Genomic DNA, 19,406 nt, shown 5'->3' on the forward strand with positions numbered 1-19,406 from the left:
CATCTGAAAGATCAACTTTTATGGTATCCAGAGCGTGGCTTGCTGCCAATGCTGAATACTCATACACCACCCCGTCACTTCATCTTGTTTCAGACCAGTAGGCCATAGAAGAGAGACATGAAACAAATAGTCTGTGCTTCCAAATGCAGAGGATGAAATCACCTGTTTATATGCATTTACACTTAAATATTTGACTGTAGTTAAGGCTGCATGACTAAATAAAGAAATCAAGTTTCCTCAGAGCAGTTGCTGCTTAAAATATTGTTTCCAGTCTGTTGATGAAAAGGAAAAAGATAACAGCCATCGATGTTTTAGCCATGCTAGCAACCAGCATCTAGGGAAGGCAATGCTGGTCGATCCACCATTTTGAATAGATTAAAACATCTTTACAGCTATTTGCTGATTTGCAATGAGACTTGTTAGCCATTTCTGACGGTGGTGGTACCCTGACTTTTCATGTAGCACCACCGGCAGGTTGACCTTCAGTGAAATGTCTTGACAACTACGGGATGGATTGCCATTACGTTTTGGTTTACACCTTGATGCTCCTCCCACGGATTGAATTTTAATAACTGGTGATCCCGTGACCTTTAATTTGGCCCTATCATCAGGTCAAAATTTGAATTCATCCAGTACTTTGGTTTATGACCAAATAGAGTACCTGCAAAACAAATTACACTCCCATCACCCTCAGCTGTACTTGGTGTTGAGAATTTATTAGCTAATGTTAGCATGCTAACACGCTAAACTAAGATGGTGAACATGATGCTACCTGCTTAACCTCAGCATTGTCATTGTTGTGAGCATGTTAGCACGCTGATGGTAGCTCAAAGCAACACTTTACCTAAGTGCAGCCTCACAGAGCTGCTAGCATGGCTGTAAACTCGTTTCCAAATATTGAATCATTTAGATACAGAGCTGCAATTTTTTTTTATAGATGATTTAGATCTTCAGCAAAAAGCAACAAATCATCTGCCATCATTCACCAACAAATCGGAGAGGCAATTTACTTTTCTCTGTTTTAGATGTACAAAGATTGAGGTAGCATAGATGTATTTAAAGGCACGGCCAATATACAGGATGCTCAACATTAAAAAGCTATAATGGAGTATACACTTGTCCTTTTACACAGAACAGAAAACATTTTAACATGTTATGGTAGTAAAAGCACAGGTGTAAAAACTAAAATCAGTGACGGCTGAATTCCATTTAGCTGCCTCACTTTCAGTGTCCTGCTCTTGTTCATGCTGGATCACTGTCACACTCCGAAGGCTGTGAGCTTTCAGTCTATGGCAAGTCAAAATGTCTGCTGAGAAAAGGATTATAAGTGCTGTCAGCATCTGGATGCCTTATTCAAGAAGACAGAAATGACAATATCTGATATACTCGCAGCCTGTCCTGTGTTCGTTTTGGTCATGGTATTAGTGTGTCCAATGCTGCTCTGAAGAGAAAACAATGGTAATGCATGAAATGAAAACAAAAGTACTTTCTCCAGTCAAGTTATTATTGCATAACAGCTGTGGGGTACTTTGGCAAGAGAGCTGTTTTTGTTACAGTTCTGATTTCAACTAGAAAGGAGGTAGTTGATGCAGATCTCAGCGAGATGTGTGATTCAAAAAAAAAGATATTTAAACAGAAAACAAAGAAGAATCCATCATGAGTGACTGTGTCCCGTCTCTTTCGATTAGCAGTCTTCTTCCTCTAAAAATTGCTTTCGCTCAAACCTCATCTCACCAAAGAGTTCTGGTTTCAGGTTAACACTAACTGTTTTGAAAGAAGTCAATGCAGTCAATTTTGACCGCATCCAGAGTCAACTTTCTTCCAAACTCCAGCGGCTCTTTAAAGATATTGTGACTGGGGAAGAAATCCATCATTCTTACAAACTCTTCCTCGTACTCGTCCTCCTGATCCTCCTCGTCTATATTTCCTGGCCCATGTGATGAGATGTAGTCAACGGTTATGTTCGTGTCCAGAGAGGTCTGCGTGTTGTCGGAGCTGTCTGAGTCATGGGAGAAGCTCTTGATGTAAGTGGTCAGAGGGTAGAGCACAGTGGCCGGCTCTGTCAGGAGGCTCAGGCTGGTTTGGGGGGGAAGTGGCGAAGAGACGTCTGTAGGTGTGCAGGTGTCACTGCTCTGCTTGGGCAGCTCCTCAACATCCACCAGGATAGGCTCTTCTTCCTCTTCGGTTACAGTGGAGTTACTCGGCTGCAGCTGGAGGTTCATCTTGCCCTGTTTTGAAGGGAGATAAGGACTTATACTATGAACAGTAAAGCTGCAGTTTACAGTAGTTTGTATCCTCTTATATATAATTACCTTCTCCTGGGTACACTCTTTTGCCCATTTGCTGTTGGCAGGGTCTGGCACAACATCGAGCATGAGGCACTGGGAAAACAGCAACAACCTGAGGGGGAAGTGGGAAAACTGCTGAACATGGCATTGAAACTTTTATGGGAACATAATTTATTTCACTGCAGCTTCAATTGTTGAGTGTTTTCCAAATGGAGCATCTGTTATTCACGTACCTCTGCTTCACTGCTGAAATCTGGTACAGACACAGCAGAAACAGGACGATCAGGAGGACGACTACACACCCTAGTAGCAGGGATAATTGGGTCTCCTCTGCAACAGGGACAGTGAAACAGGAGGATGTAAGATTGCAGCACAAACATTGGTCTCCTCTCATCCATGTGCTTAGAAAAAGCATTAGGCGGGGTTGAAAGCACCACATATCACCATGCATCACCTCTTGACATAAGGTACCCTTGTACTGTGTAAGGTGAGTGCCCACACAGAGGTCTTTACTGGAAAAACTGAGCAAGTATGTCAAATGGTCACCTCTATCTTTTGTGAAAGATCAGCATTTATGGTATCCAGACCGTGGCATGCTGCCAACGCTAAATACTCATACACCACCCTGTCTGTCACTTCATCTGGTTTCAGACCAGTAGACCATATGAGAGAGCCATGAAACAAATAACCTGCATACATGTCAGTGCTTCCTCGCTGTTGTTAGACGTGGTAGAATGCAACAGAAGAAGCTGGAGTTTTATTATTATTACTATTTTAGTAAAACTCACTATCTACTCCTCAGTGGGGAATTAAAACTACAGAGTCAATCTACATTCTTTAAAGGATGGGTTCACAATGTTTTAACTAAAAACATTGAAAGAGGTTTTGCTTGCTGCAGTCATTCCTCCTATTAATACTTACTATTACAATAACCCTTTAAAGTGATGGACACAATTCACAGTCCTCATTTATGTAAGAAATTTAGTCTCAATGACCTGGTCTCAATGTTATTACATACGGTACTCAGTTAATGACAAGTCTTAAAATGAAAAGTGACCCTTTAAAGCCAAGTTGGTGTGAAACAAATTTAACCAACAGATCTTATTTTATTTGATATTCAATGAATAGTTTGACATTTTGGGAAACACACTCATTCGCTTCTTGTAGAGAATTAGATGAGAAGATTGATACGACTTTCATACTGTATATGTAAAGTATCTAAATATAAGGCTCAAGTTAGCTTAGAAGAGTGCTCTGTCCCTAACAAAATCCAACTACCAGCACCTAATGTTCATCTTAATTACATTATATCTTAAGTATAAAATTTGTGGTGTTAAAGGTGTTTTTATGTGATGGACTACTGGAGCAGATACCAGGCAACCGGTGGAGACTCCACGAAGTCACTGCTGTACCGTCATAATTTACTATACAGACATGAGCGTTGTATCGGCCTCTTCATCTAACTCTTGGCAAGAATGCAAATTTTCCAAACTATTCCTTTAAAGAAGCCACTTACGCTGGATGAAGAACTTGACCTCTTGACCTGCACGGCCTTCTCCTTTAGCAGTTGACGCCGTCATCCACAGGCTGTAGGCAGCTGGAGACAAGTCACTGATGATATGCGACCTGTCTGATGCCGATATTGAGTCTGAAATGCAAATTTATATGCACACAGCAGATTAAGGAAAGTTACTCATGTATACATCCAAAGAGTACATGCTACAAAGACCCTGCCATCCCGTCTGTGCACAAGATGTTTCAGTAAATAACAACACCTCAGATAAATGGTTCTTACAAGTCTGTAGGTTTTTGCCGTTGGAGACTAAATAGATGGTATACTTGGTGATACAGCCCCCACGCTGACCCCTAGGAACGTCTGTCCAGGTGACTTTCACTGTGTTTCCCTCAACCTTCTCTTGGACGGATGGACCAGCTTCTGGGGCTGCAAACAACAAGCAGAACCCAAAAAGATAAAGAATAAAAAAAAAACATGTTCTACCAGTTATGTTTTTTAGTTTAATTAAGTTATTCAATTAGCACTGATTAGCTCTTCTTCGATCTTACCTGATTCCAAAGTGGTGACACCTGTAAACCTGGTCCTACTCACTGAGATGTTATTATAGAAAACATACACTGCTCCCTCGTAGCACTCATATGGCTTAATGCCTGCACAAAGAAAGATAGCAGTATACAATCGTGAACAACATAATTGAAGAGAAGAAGAGAAAATGTAGTGTTATTTCACCTGTATCTATCTATCTATGTATCTATATCTATCTGTCCCACCTGTCATAACTGTATGTTTGTCATTGCTGCCCAGTCTGACCCATCTGAGCTCCTCCAGCTTGTGGCCCTTTGGGTACCACTCCACCACATACGCACTTAGCAGTGTAGTTTCAGGCTTACTCCAGGAGATGGTGTGGTTGTCAACAGTTACTGTCAGCACATCCTGAGGGTGCCTGACTGAAAAAAAAAAAAACAGGAGCGCATATCAATACTTGAACTATTCAACTGTCAAGAGAGAATCATATAGACACAAAGGTCACCCTGGATTCAGTGTTACTAATACATCTGGTTACACCTGTAACTTTAACGACCCAGAGTTTCTCTTTCTTTTCTTTTTTTTTTTTTTACCTTTTGTGTGATGGGATGTTATTCTGGCAGGAGGAGACAGTCCTTTAGAGTTGCAAGCCCACACTGTCACCTCACAGTTGGCACAGAACGGGACTAAATAATTCCTGGCATCGGCACTAACATTAGTACAGACACTTTCAGAGTTTTGGCTGTCAACTTTGACTCTGTACTGTGTGATTTTCCCTCCAGCGATGGAAATGTCCGGCTCCTGCAGTCAAAGAGATGTTTAAAAGTAAGTCATTGATGTCACACATATATATATATATATATATATATATATATATATATATGCATTTGTTAAAGGAAAATAAATGACAGATTTTTGTGAAAATCAACAGTGCTTAAACTAACATGCTGCAAGAACAGTATGTAAGACACATCATTTCTGTTCAGCTCCTCTTTTCTTGTAAACTGAAACTGTGGCATCTGCTGTCGGGTTTCACTTATCTCTTCATGTGACATTAAATGAGTGTGTGTGTGTGTGTGTGTGTGTGTGTGTGTGTGTGTGCAGGTGTGTGTGTGTGTGGTTGAGGTTGGGGATATGCGAGTGTGTGTGTCAAGGTGTCACACATCAGCCGTGGTCAAGGATTGACCTTTAGTTTGTGCACAGCATAGTAGTGAAGCAGGAAGATCAGAAAGTGTTACTATGGCTACAACACCGCACGCCCACACAGATGCAGAGTGTGAGAGAGGGGAGAACACATGGAGAGTGCAGTCAAACTCACTGTGCAGCAGTGTTATGTGCACTATCCTTCACGATCATTCAGAATTTAAACTACTGAGAAGCTCTCAACAAACCGAGGGGACTTTTTGAAAGATTTAAAACTCACCTTCCAATAAACCCTCTGCTTAAAGTCAGAGTCTGATTTGGCGTACCACACATCCAACTCTTTGGCAGGAGCTAAAACAATAAAACAATGAAAGGGTGATCAGTGGTTGAATTTACAGGCTAGAATTGCTTGTTTATTTACTGAGTTCAAAGAGTTATTCCTAATTGATAGTGTTAGTCTGCCATGATCTAAAACCCTTAAAATGTGACAAAGATCCAATCTGCAGCTCTCTTACATTTTCCTGTGCAAAGCTCAAGTCTGACAGCAATGAGTAACACTTCCATGTAACCATGTGCTGTCTGAATTGACATCTACAGCCGCATCTGATTGAAGACTAAAAAAAAAATATATCAAACAAAAAAACTTGAAGGTTGCTTGAGATGGTGTCAATGATGGTAAGCATCTTGTTGCCTTTATAGTGTCAAAGTTACTTTAAAGTTAGTTGGGACTTCTGTGTTTGCTACCCAGCTGCAAATTTTAAGGATATATTGTAAGGATGCTCATGTTTGTCTAACCCTAATGTTGTGTCCGGCAAGACATACTTAACATTGTTTTATCAGCTTGATACCGCATGACTTCAACTAATTTTTATCAGAATTGCTTATAAATAAATTAATACTGAATACATTTTGAACAGTTGACATGTCTCAGAAGTCAACTAGAGAAAATGGCACATTTCTTCTGTTTGGAGACTTGAGCTGTAAAACCTGGTAAGATACAAGGGATGTTCATATGCTCTATATCTGGCATTGGTGTTGACTGTTCATAGGAGGTCAAACAGGGAGTTAAATGGCATCTAATTGACCTGAAAAATGAGTTACATCACCTTCCTCCTACATCACCAATCTGCAAGCTCAGTTTGAGGCAAGGAGAAGGGTTTTCACTTCAGTACTTGCCTACAAATTTGGCTCTCACAAGGTCGTAAGGAAAGAAAATGTTATTCAAACAATATTAATTTTTTGTAACAAAACTATGATTTTGCAATAATGAGAAGGATGTTATTACTTTCACAAGAAAAGGCAGCTGATTGTTTATTGCGGTTGATTAGCTTCCTCAAGCATGTTTCAAATCTCTGTAAGTTGACTGTCACACTGTCCTGGATGAAACCAGTGGTTGAAATCAATCTAACTGTGGTCGATGGCGTAATCACATTTAATCACATTTGTGGACTTTCCTCAGATGCTTAGACACTATGTCCAGGAATGAGGAAGCGTTCAATACATGCTTAAACAAAGACATGCAAAGGTTAGGACAGGTTATGAAAGGTTATGAAAAAACGTCCCTTCAGCTACCCTTGCTTCTGCGGCTATACTGGCTGTTTCATGGAAAGATGATGATCTGTCACTGCCGTACATTCATACAGTAGCGTACGTATCTGCTCAAATATGTATCTTCACACCATCAGTATTACAAATATGCAGCGATATTTCCCATGAAGCATCACTACCTTCTATACCTCTTCACATTTCTTCACTTTGAGTCCAATGTTTAGCCGATATATAATAAGACTCAACTACAGTTTGACATTTTATTACTATCTCAGTGCAAGCCTCTGTGCACCCTGTCTCATCACTGGTGAATGGTTTTGCTCTCAACACACAAACCACAGTCGTGAGCTGATAACTGCTTAAAAATACTCAAATGAAAGGAAACATTACTGCAGAATCTGATAGCCTGTATAGATAAAATGCCACAGAGATACTGTAAATACTCAAGTCGGTTTGCCTGCAGACAGAATGGTGCTTTCATTCAGTAAGTTCAAAAATAAACAAATATTGGTCTTTGAGCAGAGCTGCAGGTTATTACAGCCGGTTGACTTACCCTCCTCTTGAGTCCAGCTGGAAACATTTGTGCTCCACTGACTCCACAGGCCGGAGCTGAATTTGGATCTGGCTCTGAAATTGTACATCGTGTAGGACTTCAGAGACTGGACCTGTACCAAACTATTCCGCACAACCTGTAAGTCAAAGTACATGTATTTTGCATTGTATTATTGTCAATGATTTAAACGCACTCATCCATGCTCCCCACTCAAATTCAACAAAGGTTTATGCCTGTGGTAAAGTGCCATTTATGATCAGACGTTGAGAACGCCGGATAGAGCATAAAAGGTCAAATTTCAGCTTTTGAGACAATCATATCTACCTTTGGCTTTGAATCAGCAGACCTTTCAGTGGCTGTATGTCTTCAACGGTTTTAAGCAACCTTCTGCAGTATCTCTTACATCATCTCATTGAAAATCTGGACCATTCAGAACAGTTAAGATTTCTTACCGTGTCTGGATAAGATGTCCATGTCTCCGCTTCTGCTCTGTGTTGGATCTCCAGGTGCTGAGTCATCACAGACTGCGCCACTTTGATGATGCACTCTCGGGAAGAGCACTCGGGTGGACCAAGAACAGGAGTGGACGGCATCGCTGCTCAAATCAATGCAGTCACCAGTGTGGTGAAGAAAAAAATCAGAACAAAAGTCTTGAGCAACTGTCACAGGCAAAGGGCACACAAGATTCAGGGTTTTTGATGTTTTCTTACATTCAAAATAAAATAGTAGGACAATCGAAGGTAGTCATCACTTAGTGGAAAAGAGGATAGAGATTATCACCCATCATAAATAAGGACACATTTCACTGCAAAGCTGGTGTCAAGTTCCAGTCAATATATCATTTGATGTCATACCTTAAAAACACCTCAAAACTGACATTACAAATGAAACATAACACACCCTGCATGCAGAAGTTCCCACTGGAACACTTATAGTAAGACTGATATGCTGCTGTCTTACCAATGTCATTGAGCGTGTAGTTGGTGGTGATGGAAATTTCAGAGCCCAGTGGATTTTGGACTTCAACCCACACAGAGATCAGCTGGACGGACGTGGACACATTGAAACTAGCTGACGGCAAAGCAGTTCCCTTACTGGAGACTTTGTACAAAACCGGCCCATTTGTATGGTTTCCAGACACAGTTCTCACCCTGTCATTTGACAGTAGATACAAGCCATATGAGATTATTGATGAGAAAAACATTGTGATAAATAAAATAGGATGTTTCTGTTTCTCTTTCAAACTCACCACAGCACTGAAGTGTTCCTAAGATAAGTGTCTCGTCCTCTGTTCCACGTGCAGAACACAACTTTCCTTTCTTTGTATATGCATGAAATGTTTTTAGGGCGGTCTGGTGTGTCTGAAATACGAAGAAGAAGCATGTAGCAGAGAACATAAACCCAACCATCAGGCTAGACAAGGCTTTATAAAAAATTTGAAACTGCAGCAATACATAGCTTGTGCACGAGCTGTCATTCCAACACATTACTTCAAGGAATATCCAATTAGGAAGCAATATAAGTAGTTCATTACTTAAAACTTTATTTTGGTTCTCAAAAAAATATTGCAAAATATTGCATAAACAAATTGAATCATTTTCATTGCTGCATGCGTCATTAGAGAACAAGTATTTGCATTGATACTATTGTGTGCAGCTTCCATGTTAGAGAACTGGCATTCTACATGTATTAGAAACAAGTTGGTTTTTACTCCTCATTTAGTCACAGTTCTGTAGCCAAAATAAGCAACTTATTGCAGTTTTCTTTGACACTTAGCTACAGTCACAACACACGAACAGTGTGTACCCCCTAAGTATAGAAGAGAAAGCAGAACCAGCTGACAGCTATTTTAGTTTGAATCAAGCCTTAAGACATGATGCATCATGCACTGTAAAACATCCTGCAGGATTTTGTTTGTGGATATTCACATGAGTTTTTAATGAGAAAATAAATTTGGTGACTGAAAACTATTTGAGCTCATGCTGAACTTGTGTGTCATATACTCTCCCTATAGATTTAAAGGCTTGGGCAGTCATATCATTAGTGGAAAAACCGTATGAAATCCACTAAATATGTGCATTAAGAAACTTTTCAGTGGGATAGATGTTTCAAAGATGGATGCTTTCCTGCTCTTTGATTTCATACTCACGTCCAGCTGAGATGTCCTGTCCGCAGGGGTCCAGAGCAGATGCGCAGGAACAGTGGCAGCTGAATGTTCGGTTCTTGGTTATGTTTACCACATTATGAGATATAGTTGTAGAATTCCATACTTTGTGACTCTGCCGTGTGGGCGGGTGTTCGCTGTACATGGATCCCTTGCAACTGCAGTTAAAGGTGCAAAACACCTCAAAACTGGAGCCTAGCTTCACCACAGGTCCAGCGCTGGACCAGATGGCACAGGACTTCTTACCTAAAAGTAGAAACGCTGACTTATAGAGACTGCATGTGCGTGTTATCAGACGAGGAAATGTTACTCTGCATGACTGCCTCACAGAAAAAGGCATCATCCTTATGCAGATGCACACTTTCCCAAACAAAATAGTAAATAGCAGCCTACAGAGATTACAAATGAAAACCAATGACAAACTAGAGACTGGAAACACTGTCAGGTAGAGTTTTTTTTTTAGAAAGGCTTTTCATGTAGCTGCATCCACAATCTAACTTTCACAAATTGTGAAGCAATATGAAGAAATATGTGTAGGCTATATTAAAATGTAACCTACCTTCCATGCCAGCTGAAATATCAGAAATATGTGTCCACACAGTAGTCTGGGCTTACCTACGCAAAGCTGCACGGTCAGCACAGCAATGAAAATGGACCATGTTTGGGACATTGTCGCCATGAGTCATCAGTCTGCCTTCTTCTATATGTCTCTTACATTGGGACTGCCAGCTTACCTTAAAACAAGGAAAAGTAGGATACACACGCATGACGTCCATGATGTTTTACATGACAGAGCGATTTTAGAGGAAGTATTTATCGAGGGTGTTAATGACAATAAGGATCAAAAGATAATTTCTGGGAAAGTGCTTTAGGAATGTTCATCCTGGCTTCTACGATCGCTTTATATTAACAAGAAGTCACGCAGGCCTCCTACATCTAAGCCGAGACATGTAACAGACGTAGCGTCGTAGCCCATGGGTTAACTGCAACTGCGTGCAGTCAACAATGACGGTAATTAAAACAGGAAAAACTCACCAAGACATCACATCATATTAACCTGGAGTGCCTCCTGAGCCCTTTGAAGCGCTATCCGTCATCGTAAGTCTTCACAAGCATCTTTGATTAGAGAAGTGTAAGCTAACCAGGTTGTGGTGAAATGACAGCGGAGACGCCGTGGTAACCCTAACCCTAACCCATGCGCATTCATAGAACCGCTAAGTAGCACGTATAGACAGTACACCCCCATCTGGTGAGACGTGACAAACTTCAGTCACAGTTCACCAGTGAAGCCAGACACACAGACGCCCCACAGAGCCTGTGCAGATGCAGGCTACTGATCATTAGGTGTTTGCCTTAACAAGTAAACAAAGTTCATACAGTTACAGAGTAGCCTATTATGTGATATTCTAATGTCTAGACATTTAGGAAAAAAGTTATGACTAAATGTAGCCTGTAATTTTCCTCCAATATTTTTATAGGCCTATAGCTCAATTCCAGCTGAGACATTTTCATTGCTCCCTGAAATGTTTTTTGTACTCTTTGGCATCACATCCAGAGACAAGGTGTAGCTTCTTGAAGTCTGTCTACCACATTGACAGATGATGATGTAAAGGTCTGGTCTCATACAGGCCAGGAATCCCATATAGAAGATGAGAGGACTGATTTCATGTAGGCTAGATGATGAGGGAAGTCTAGGCTAGTGTTCAGATTACATATTACAGTGTATGACACCTGTAAGGAGGAGTTGCAACAGCACAACAAACTCTCAGATCAATTCTCATCATCACATTTTCCACACAGCCCTAAGCCTCTCACTCCCTCATCATATATCCCCGTGCAGTTGGGGACTTTCCCCTATAGTTGCACCACATTTCACCTTTAGATGTACAGGCACAACACTTGGCTCCTGATTAATAAAACAACTGCAGTGTTTCACAAAAACATCAGAAAGAGAGATAAATGTGGACAATAAGCCTTTCGAAGATTTCTTTCAATTTCAGTCTGTCAGTGAAGGAGACACCCTCCTGATATTTTGATTATCAATGAGGAACTGAGACAACTCTCAGGAAGTCCTAATAAACAGCATTTAACTGCAGGTGTTGCATGTATTAGTAGAACTTTTAGGTTCAAGAGCAGAACACACACTGAGCCATTATCTGTAAAAGGGTAACCCACAACTGTATTTTGTGGGCATATGTTTTGGTACAATTTCACACCTGGCATCACAAAACAGGACGGCTAACACAGAATCACACAGAGGTCACACCCTAATATTAAAACAACAGAAACAGTTTCAGCAGCTATTTTGACTTGAAGTCTTAACTCCAGATTGTGTAGGCTTTTTACTTTAGGTAGTTCAACAAATGGAAACTATGGCTTTATTTGTGGATAATAAATTATGTATCAGTAATGAGCCAGCTCAAAGAAGCACATTTTGGTTGCCAAGTTGTGAAAAGTTCATTTGGCTGGAGTATATCCTCCTCTGGCAAGAGAATAGCTTGGTCATTTTTGTTTTTAGCTCTTGGATTAATCAAGAACATCCTTCCAATGGACAGTTTGACCACTTAGCATCTGGGAAAGGACTGCAGGGCAAACAGACCACAACCCATTTGTTAACATTTTTAAATAAAACTTATAGCTGCAGATTTGATTAATGATAATAGTGAAAAAAAAACTTTAGTAAGGAATATCTAATATTTAGCACTGCATACTTGGGGGCTTATTATAAAGTATGAAACTCACTATCTTTTATTAATGATCCAAGATAGGTTAAAATTAAGGGCAACTGGACTTGCTTGAAGATACTTGAAGACATTTTCATCTTCTTCAGTTCAGACCCAAAGAAGCCTCTTAGATGAGAGGCAAAACGTCTTTAACCAAGTCCAGTTGCCCTTGATTTTAACCCACCTTGGATAACTATGACCTGGATGACTGAGAATCTTCACAGCTTTATCAACAATTTATTCCAGAAGTGTTTCCCATGGAGAAGTGTTTTTTATGCATTATTATTGGAAACAATAAGGGTGGAGCTACAATCAACACAAAGTAAAACAGGAAACACAGGAAAACATAATCAAATACAGAGGATGAGCAAACACACACACAGTCAGAGGTACAAATGAGGAAGGATTCAACAAAATAAAACAGGAAACAAAACAAGAACAAACTTTATAGGCTAAGAACCATGCTAGCAGCTGTGTGATGTTGCTTGGAGCTAAATGCTACAGACAATATGCTAACATGCTCAGAATGACAATGTTCACATGTTGATGTTTAGGAATTATAATATTAACCATGCTTACCATCTTAGTTTAATGTGTTAACATGCTAACATTTGCTATTTAAACACAGAGCATAGCTAAAGTTGAGGGACAGACTGACAGACACTGCTGTCCAGACAGAGACATACGAAAAGACTGAGGATATTCTGCTGTAGGTAGATATAAGCCAGCCAAAAGGATTTTCCACAATGACAACCCAAATCTTGTCCTCGTTACTTACTGCTGATCTTTAACGGATCAATAAATTATTTATTTAACATAGCGTTACATATGTTAAATAAATAATAAATAGTATTGCTACACACTTACCAGAATGGCATTAAATCAAACTCACTATACACATTTCATATTAATTTATTATCTTGGCCTTTAACAGAGCTGATTATAGTCACATATCATATCTGACTAAACAAGGTCATCACTAGAAGGGAAATAGTGCTTAAATAATGCTTTCTTGAAAATCAGTTAAGTAGCGCAGATTGTCCTGTTTGTGTCATTCCCATTGTCCCTGCTACCTCTGTGCTTCACAGGTTGTAGTGCTGCTAACAGCAGCTACCTGAGGGAAATAACCACCTGTAAGTGTTGTCTCAAGAGTATACAGAGATAAACATGTGTCTGCTGTGTCAGGAGTCATTGTTTCACCCGGTTGTAAATCCAGAGAGGCAGAGGCTGCTTCCACATTGTTCTCTGCCAACCTCTGTCCCATTGAGAAGCCACCATCCAAGACACTCGTTGTTTCAGGAGTTGTAGGCTGCAAAACACTGCCAACAGAGCAGAGAGTCAGCCCCAGAGGTGAATCAGAGAATTCTAACTCCACACTGGATAGTAAGCCACTCAGTAATCCTCCAAATGCACTTGAACATCTTTCTTCTTCTCCACTTGTTGGTACGTCCCTCTGCTCTTCGTCTGTCTGCTTCACCTCCTCTCCTTGTGAAGCCACCACAGCAATCTGGGGTTTATAGCTGACATGTTCCAGCCGGCTGTCAACAAGGGTTGTCCCAGTATCTGACACTGATAATGGTGCATCCCATGTGGGTAGTCCAGATCCAACCTGGGAAATTTCGACGTGGATGTTGGGATACATCATCTCGTCGTCCCTCTCGTCCTGGGAGAGAAAACTGATGGGGGACAGCGGAGGGTCACTGCAGGTGGACGGGAATGACGGTTCACTTCCACACTGCTGAAACACAAACAAGAGCAAAGCCACAGTTAGATTTGACGTGAATATGAAGCAAATACACAGTGTCCTCTGGTGTTTACTTGCAGCCACTCACAAATTAGCACATTGTCAGAGTGAAAGCAAAAAGTCAAAACTGGCACACTTCCTACTGCAGCGCAGACTGTTCAACATCTTCACACTAAAGTGTTTGTACAGCATTTTTCATTGTATTGTAGGCTATTCACTTGTATTAAAATAACAGTAAAATGATTTCCCTCTTTAAACAAATATGTCTGATTGTATATAACTATGTTGGTATTGTTGATGTTGGTGCAGTTGCTAGCTGTTGCATGGGAAAGCATTAATGTCAACAGAATTGGCTTTGTTAACCTTCTCTGTTTACCTCCAGTAGTCTGATGGCAAGACTGTTTCCTGGTTTTGGTAAGTTTTCATCAAACCAGGCAGGTCCCCAGGATATACATTTCTGTTTGATCCTGAGACAGAAAGATAATAAGATTTAAAAACCCAGAGCAGCTTTTTTACAGTATTGATAATGATGGTTTATCTGATGCAGTAGTGATTCAACATTTACAGAATTAGGAAAAATGAAATATTCAAATCAAACAAAAAAAACCCCAGTGTAATTCTACTTCTGTGTCTGACTAATGATGGCGATGCCACATTGCACGCCATGAAGCACACAGTCAGTATCTCCACAGCTAAAACCACTTATCAGATAGGGCTGCTTTGACCACACATTCTATATTTTTTGTGACAGGGTTTGGGTTTCTGTTCATGTTCATTGTGTGGCTGGTTGTTCATATGCTCATGTTGTGGTGGGACCTTTCATAAAATCTGCCACAGTGGCATCCATCCTGGTTACAGGTAAAACAAAACCTATACACATTAACATCAGTTCCAGGAGACAGAGGGGAAAAAAGTGATCTTTGTTCTCAGGATACTTTCACTATTATTAGACGATGTCTGGTGTCTGTTAGTTTCCACCAAGCACTAATAATGTTTACTAATACCTTTCCCTCACACAACTCCAGCACATTAGGTTGGCTATGATCGCTATGAAGAACGTGATGAAGACAATCACAATCACCAGGCCAACTAGAGGAGACAAGAAAGACATCAGTTTAGTAGAGTAGCTGTCAAAGAGTTAAAAAAACAACGTTCTCTTTAGTCTTCCCATTTTAAGCTTTCTTGCTCTGAAATTACAGGCAAATGCTTTCACAGAACAGGCTTACCTACCAGACTGAACTACAGGGGTCGCAGGCCGAGAGGAGATCCAGCTCCCCCGCGGTCCTTCTCCTGCTGAGGTGGATGCGGTCAGCTGCAGAGCCAGAGCACCTTCAGGACAGTCCAGCCACTTCTGTCTGGGGCCGGAGCCAGCCACCGTCACTTGAGAGAAGCAAATGGCAGTCGCATTATTTTAGTTATTTAAGCTTTAACATATGCGATTGGGTAAGATTAGCTGCCTTGATCCAATTGCTACAATCAGGCAGAGTTCAGTAATGATGATACCATGTATAATTTCAACCCTATCGTTCAGTATGAATATTTGTGATCGAAAGCAAATTAAATAACAGACACAATCTCAGTTTCTGAATTGAGCGCATGCTGAGATTGTTTTGCCAGTTAAAGTTTCCAAGGTCAACTCTCAATCATGGATGAGAAGTTCTTAAAGTCCCCAGAATTTTTTTAAAATGTGACCGTCTATGACTACTGGACAAAATCCCAATTCTCAAGATTGTGTGATATGATATGACAAAAACTACAGAACAGCGTCTAAATGGACTCAGTTCCTTTCTGATGAGCAGCTGGCAGCTTGCATGGCCTTGGCCTTCAGTGCGTGTATGTGAATGGGTGAATGTGACACGTAGTGTTAAGCGCTTTGAGTGGTTGGAAGACTAGAAAGACACTATCTAAGTATGGTCCATTTACCTTTTTTTTTATCAGATCAGCTGAAAAATTCCAGTGCAGTTTTGTGAGCTCTACTTTTTTTAACTTTTTGGTTGCAAAAGTATTTCAGTTTGCAGGAGAGCCCCAGAGTATGCAGAAAAAGGCCATTTGTGTTTATGTCAGGGTGGTGCAGCCGTAATTGCTCTGTCCACACAGGATATAAGTGCAAAATAAGAAGAGAATGAACACATTCCAGTTATTCTAAGTAAAACTTCAGATGAAATGACCTGAATAAAGCGTCCGGTATACACACATGTCGTTTAAGAAAGAAGGAAAAGAAAGCTCCCTGATGCTTTTACACTGAAGTTCCAGAAATAGTGTGTAAAGCAGCCTCGTTAGTAACAGGCCTACGGTTGCATGTGTGCATGTAGCCACAAGACTTCCTGTTCGTGGTCAAAGCAGAGTTCTAGAAAACTTGTATGATTCACCGAAGACACTGTGAAAATGATGACAACCAGGGTTTGAAAAACCAATTTGCTCACTACTGAACATCTGCATTACAGTTATATATTTAGAACTTTGCCAAATACATTTTCAAGAAGACAATCAGGACAGGTTAGACACAAAATGATACATCTCCAAGCCAGACTTTCTAAAATTTATGTATGGTGACGGATAAAAAAAAATCAATGTTGTAACATATGTTATGCTACCCCCTCCTTTCGGTAAACAATTTCAATAAACAATTTATTACAAAAAAGAAGAAACAATCAACAGTTTTTAAGATTTTACGGATTGATTTTCACTACATTACTGGAAGTGAGAGGAGAAAAACCCTGCTGATGCACTGAAGATTTGTGGGAGGGGAGTATCAGTGGAATGCTGCTGGTTGCACACTTTCCATTATGTGACAGTGGCTTGTGCTGAAACACAATATATATACTACTGCATATATCATTTCCCACACGTGTTTATACTCATAGGCATGCTAGAAAGCTTTAGCCTGGACCAAAGTAAAGTACACACACACACACGCACACACACACACACACACACACACACAACATATAGTGAAATGAGCACCATTAAGAGAAGTCCTCTCGATACAAGAACAGGAAACGACTCACAGCAAAGATTCCTCCGAACCTTCAGATCAAGGTATACTTTTATTTAACACAGAGCAAGTTCCTCCTACCTACAAAAACCTCTTTTCTCCCGGCGTGTCAAACCAAGCGAGTAGTTATTATTATGTCCACAGGTAGGGCGGCAACTAACAACTGATTGATTGATTGTTTAAAATTCTGTTCACAATGTCCAAAACCTCATGGGGACATCTTCAGATTGCTTGTTTTTTTCTACTTACAGTCTGAAACCCAAACTGATTCAGTTGATTTCTATCACATAAGACAAAGAAAAGCAGCTAGTCCTTGTGATTTAAAAAAATGCGCATGTGAATGTTTGTCGTTTTGCTAGAAAAAGTTTATTCAATGATAAATTAATTATGAAAATAGCTCCACTTTATTTCCTGCTGTTGGAGCTATATTAAGACAAACACACAAAAGGACACGGTGCCACTGCTCACCGCTGACTTCTGTGTTGTTGGAGTCCAGTATCTGGAGATAGATGGTGTAGTGTGTGATGAAGCCTCTCTGCTGGTCTACAGGCAGCTCGTCCCACTGGATCCAGATCCGCCTGGCTTTGTGGACCAGTATTGACATTTTGGGACTGGATCCTGGCTCTGAAACACATAGTAAGACAAGATGATTACTATTGAGCATATATATGAGAAATTTACAAAATCTATCACATGATGAACTCAGATGTTGAAACATTTTCATCTTTAAGCTTAAAATTGTAGGAATAAACTGTTTTGGGGACATGTGGCATCTATGAAACTTACTCTGTTCTTTGGAGTAGACCAGACCGGAAGATGGAGCACTAACACCTCTGGTGGTCACAGCGTACAGAGAGATACTGTACCTCACACCTGCAGTCAGACCTAAAACAATACAGGAAAAACTAAACTACTCTCACCATGAATGCCACTATATTTCACAAACATTCAAATTTGCTAAAGAACTTCGTCTTCAGTTGGATTTAGAGTATCATATTATTTACAGTTTTATGAAAAGCCCAAACTAGTGTAATTCATAAACTGGCCACAAGACGCCACTGTTCCCAGTTAAAGCCCTTGTGTTTGTTTCTAAAGTTTATAAAGTGTTCCAGTGCCTGCAGACAGGGTCTGTTTCGTCTCTCTGTACCTGTGATGGATGTGTTGTTTTGATCTTTGGCCAGTTTTTGCCACAGTACAGATACAGATACAGGTGCAGGTACACGTGTCCATTCTAACACATAATGCAGCAGTTTTCCTCCAGATGCTGACCAATGTTTGTTCCCTGGCGACGACCAGGAGACAAACACAGCGCTGCCGTTTCCTGCAGGAGTCAACTTTCTCAAAACAGGTCGAAAATCACCTAAACAGTTAGACACGAAGAAAGGAGAACATTTAAGTGGGCGTTTTCCTTATTTTCTCCTTTACAATTTTTGCTGTGTTTTGTCTTCTGTGTGTAATATTTGTATACCTGAGTGTCTGAGTGGCACATCCGCTGGTGGAGATGTCCCATACAAGGTGACAGCACTGATGCTTAGCGCCTGGACATCATATGCTCCACACATGCAACTGCTGAGATGGACCTAAAGATAAGTTCAACCACAAGTTGTGGGTTTTGTTTGAGTGACTACAAACTCTCACATCATCACATTCAGATTGCCTTTGTTACATGATGAGTAAGAATTGTGAGCTTGCCTTTTCCAGGGCTTCTCCCCCTCACAGATGGACTCCATTCACTGCAGAACGACCTTCTGCTGGAGGGTGACATGGGTCTCTTGGCATATGTCAGTCCTGATGTTGACTTACATGTTCTCATCTGGAACTCATATTCAGTCAGAGGCCTCAGGCCGACCATTTGTATCAGACCCTCGCTGAGCTCTGTTCCCTCTACCGCTCTCTAAAAAACATTAAGAGATTAGGTCACCTACACAAGGATGATTCTGCAAAATGAAAACAAAGCTCATGGGTGTCATAACATTTAACAACACATAACTTTACCCAGAAGCCATTTTCTGTGCGGAGCCTGACATAGGATCTGAGATGATCTGAGGATTCAGTGCTTTTCCAATGCAACATGGCTCCTGTGGAGTCATTCCCAAACTCTATATGCATAAGACGAGGGGTCTCTGGTATCACTGCAATACAAAAGAACACAGAAGTAGCGTCCCCAGTGTGATGAGCTCCCAGCACACCAAAATGACTCCAAACAA

General features: G+C 40.6%; 2 protein-coding genes across 3 annotated transcripts; both read right to left on the reverse strand.

Moving 5' to 3' along the window:
• Positions 1-129: 129 nt before the first annotated feature.
• On the reverse strand, positions 130-10,920 carry il12rb2 (interleukin 12 receptor, beta 2a). Its single transcript, XM_046048663.1, has 16 exons — positions 10,773-10,920; positions 10,353-10,471; positions 9,723-9,983; positions 8,823-8,934; positions 8,534-8,724; positions 8,026-8,168; positions 7,574-7,709; positions 5,753-5,823; positions 4,923-5,130; positions 4,575-4,751; positions 4,353-4,454; positions 4,084-4,230; positions 3,805-3,936; positions 2,522-2,618; positions 2,313-2,400; positions 130-2,228 (listed from the first exon to the last, which is right to left on the reverse strand). The coding sequence occupies exons 2-16, from the start codon at positions 10,414-10,416 to the stop codon at positions 1,761-1,763; spliced, it is 2,397 nt and encodes a 798-aa protein (XP_045904619.1). The 5' UTR covers positions 10,417-10,471; positions 10,773-10,920; the 3' UTR covers positions 130-1,760.
• Positions 10,921-12,733: 1,813 nt separating this feature from the next.
• On the reverse strand, positions 12,734-19,327 carry il23r (interleukin 23 receptor). 2 transcript variants are annotated; one of them, XM_046048735.1, is made up of 9 exons: positions 19,195-19,327; positions 19,003-19,093; positions 18,347-18,559; positions 17,986-18,084; positions 17,668-17,823; positions 15,435-15,584; positions 15,209-15,293; positions 14,581-14,671; positions 12,734-14,198 (listed from the first exon to the last, which is right to left on the reverse strand). In XM_046048735.1, the coding sequence occupies exons 1-9, from the start codon at positions 19,306-19,308 to the stop codon at positions 13,530-13,532; spliced, it is 1,668 nt and encodes a 555-aa protein (XP_045904691.1). In that variant the 5' UTR covers positions 19,309-19,327; the 3' UTR covers positions 12,734-13,529. The 2 variants fall into 2 exon arrangements, with proteins under 2 accessions (XP_045904691.1, XP_045904690.1); XM_046048734.1 differs by having other exon boundaries at positions 17,668-18,084.
• Between the last annotated feature and the right edge of the window lie 79 nt (positions 19,328-19,406).

The sequence above is a fragment of the Micropterus dolomieu genome, linkage group LG05 (genome assembly GCF_021292245.1).
Source record: "Micropterus dolomieu isolate WLL.071019.BEF.003 ecotype Adirondacks linkage group LG05, ASM2129224v1, whole genome shotgun sequence".
Classification (NCBI taxonomy): Eukaryota; Metazoa; Chordata; class Actinopteri; order Centrarchiformes; family Centrarchidae; genus Micropterus; species Micropterus dolomieu.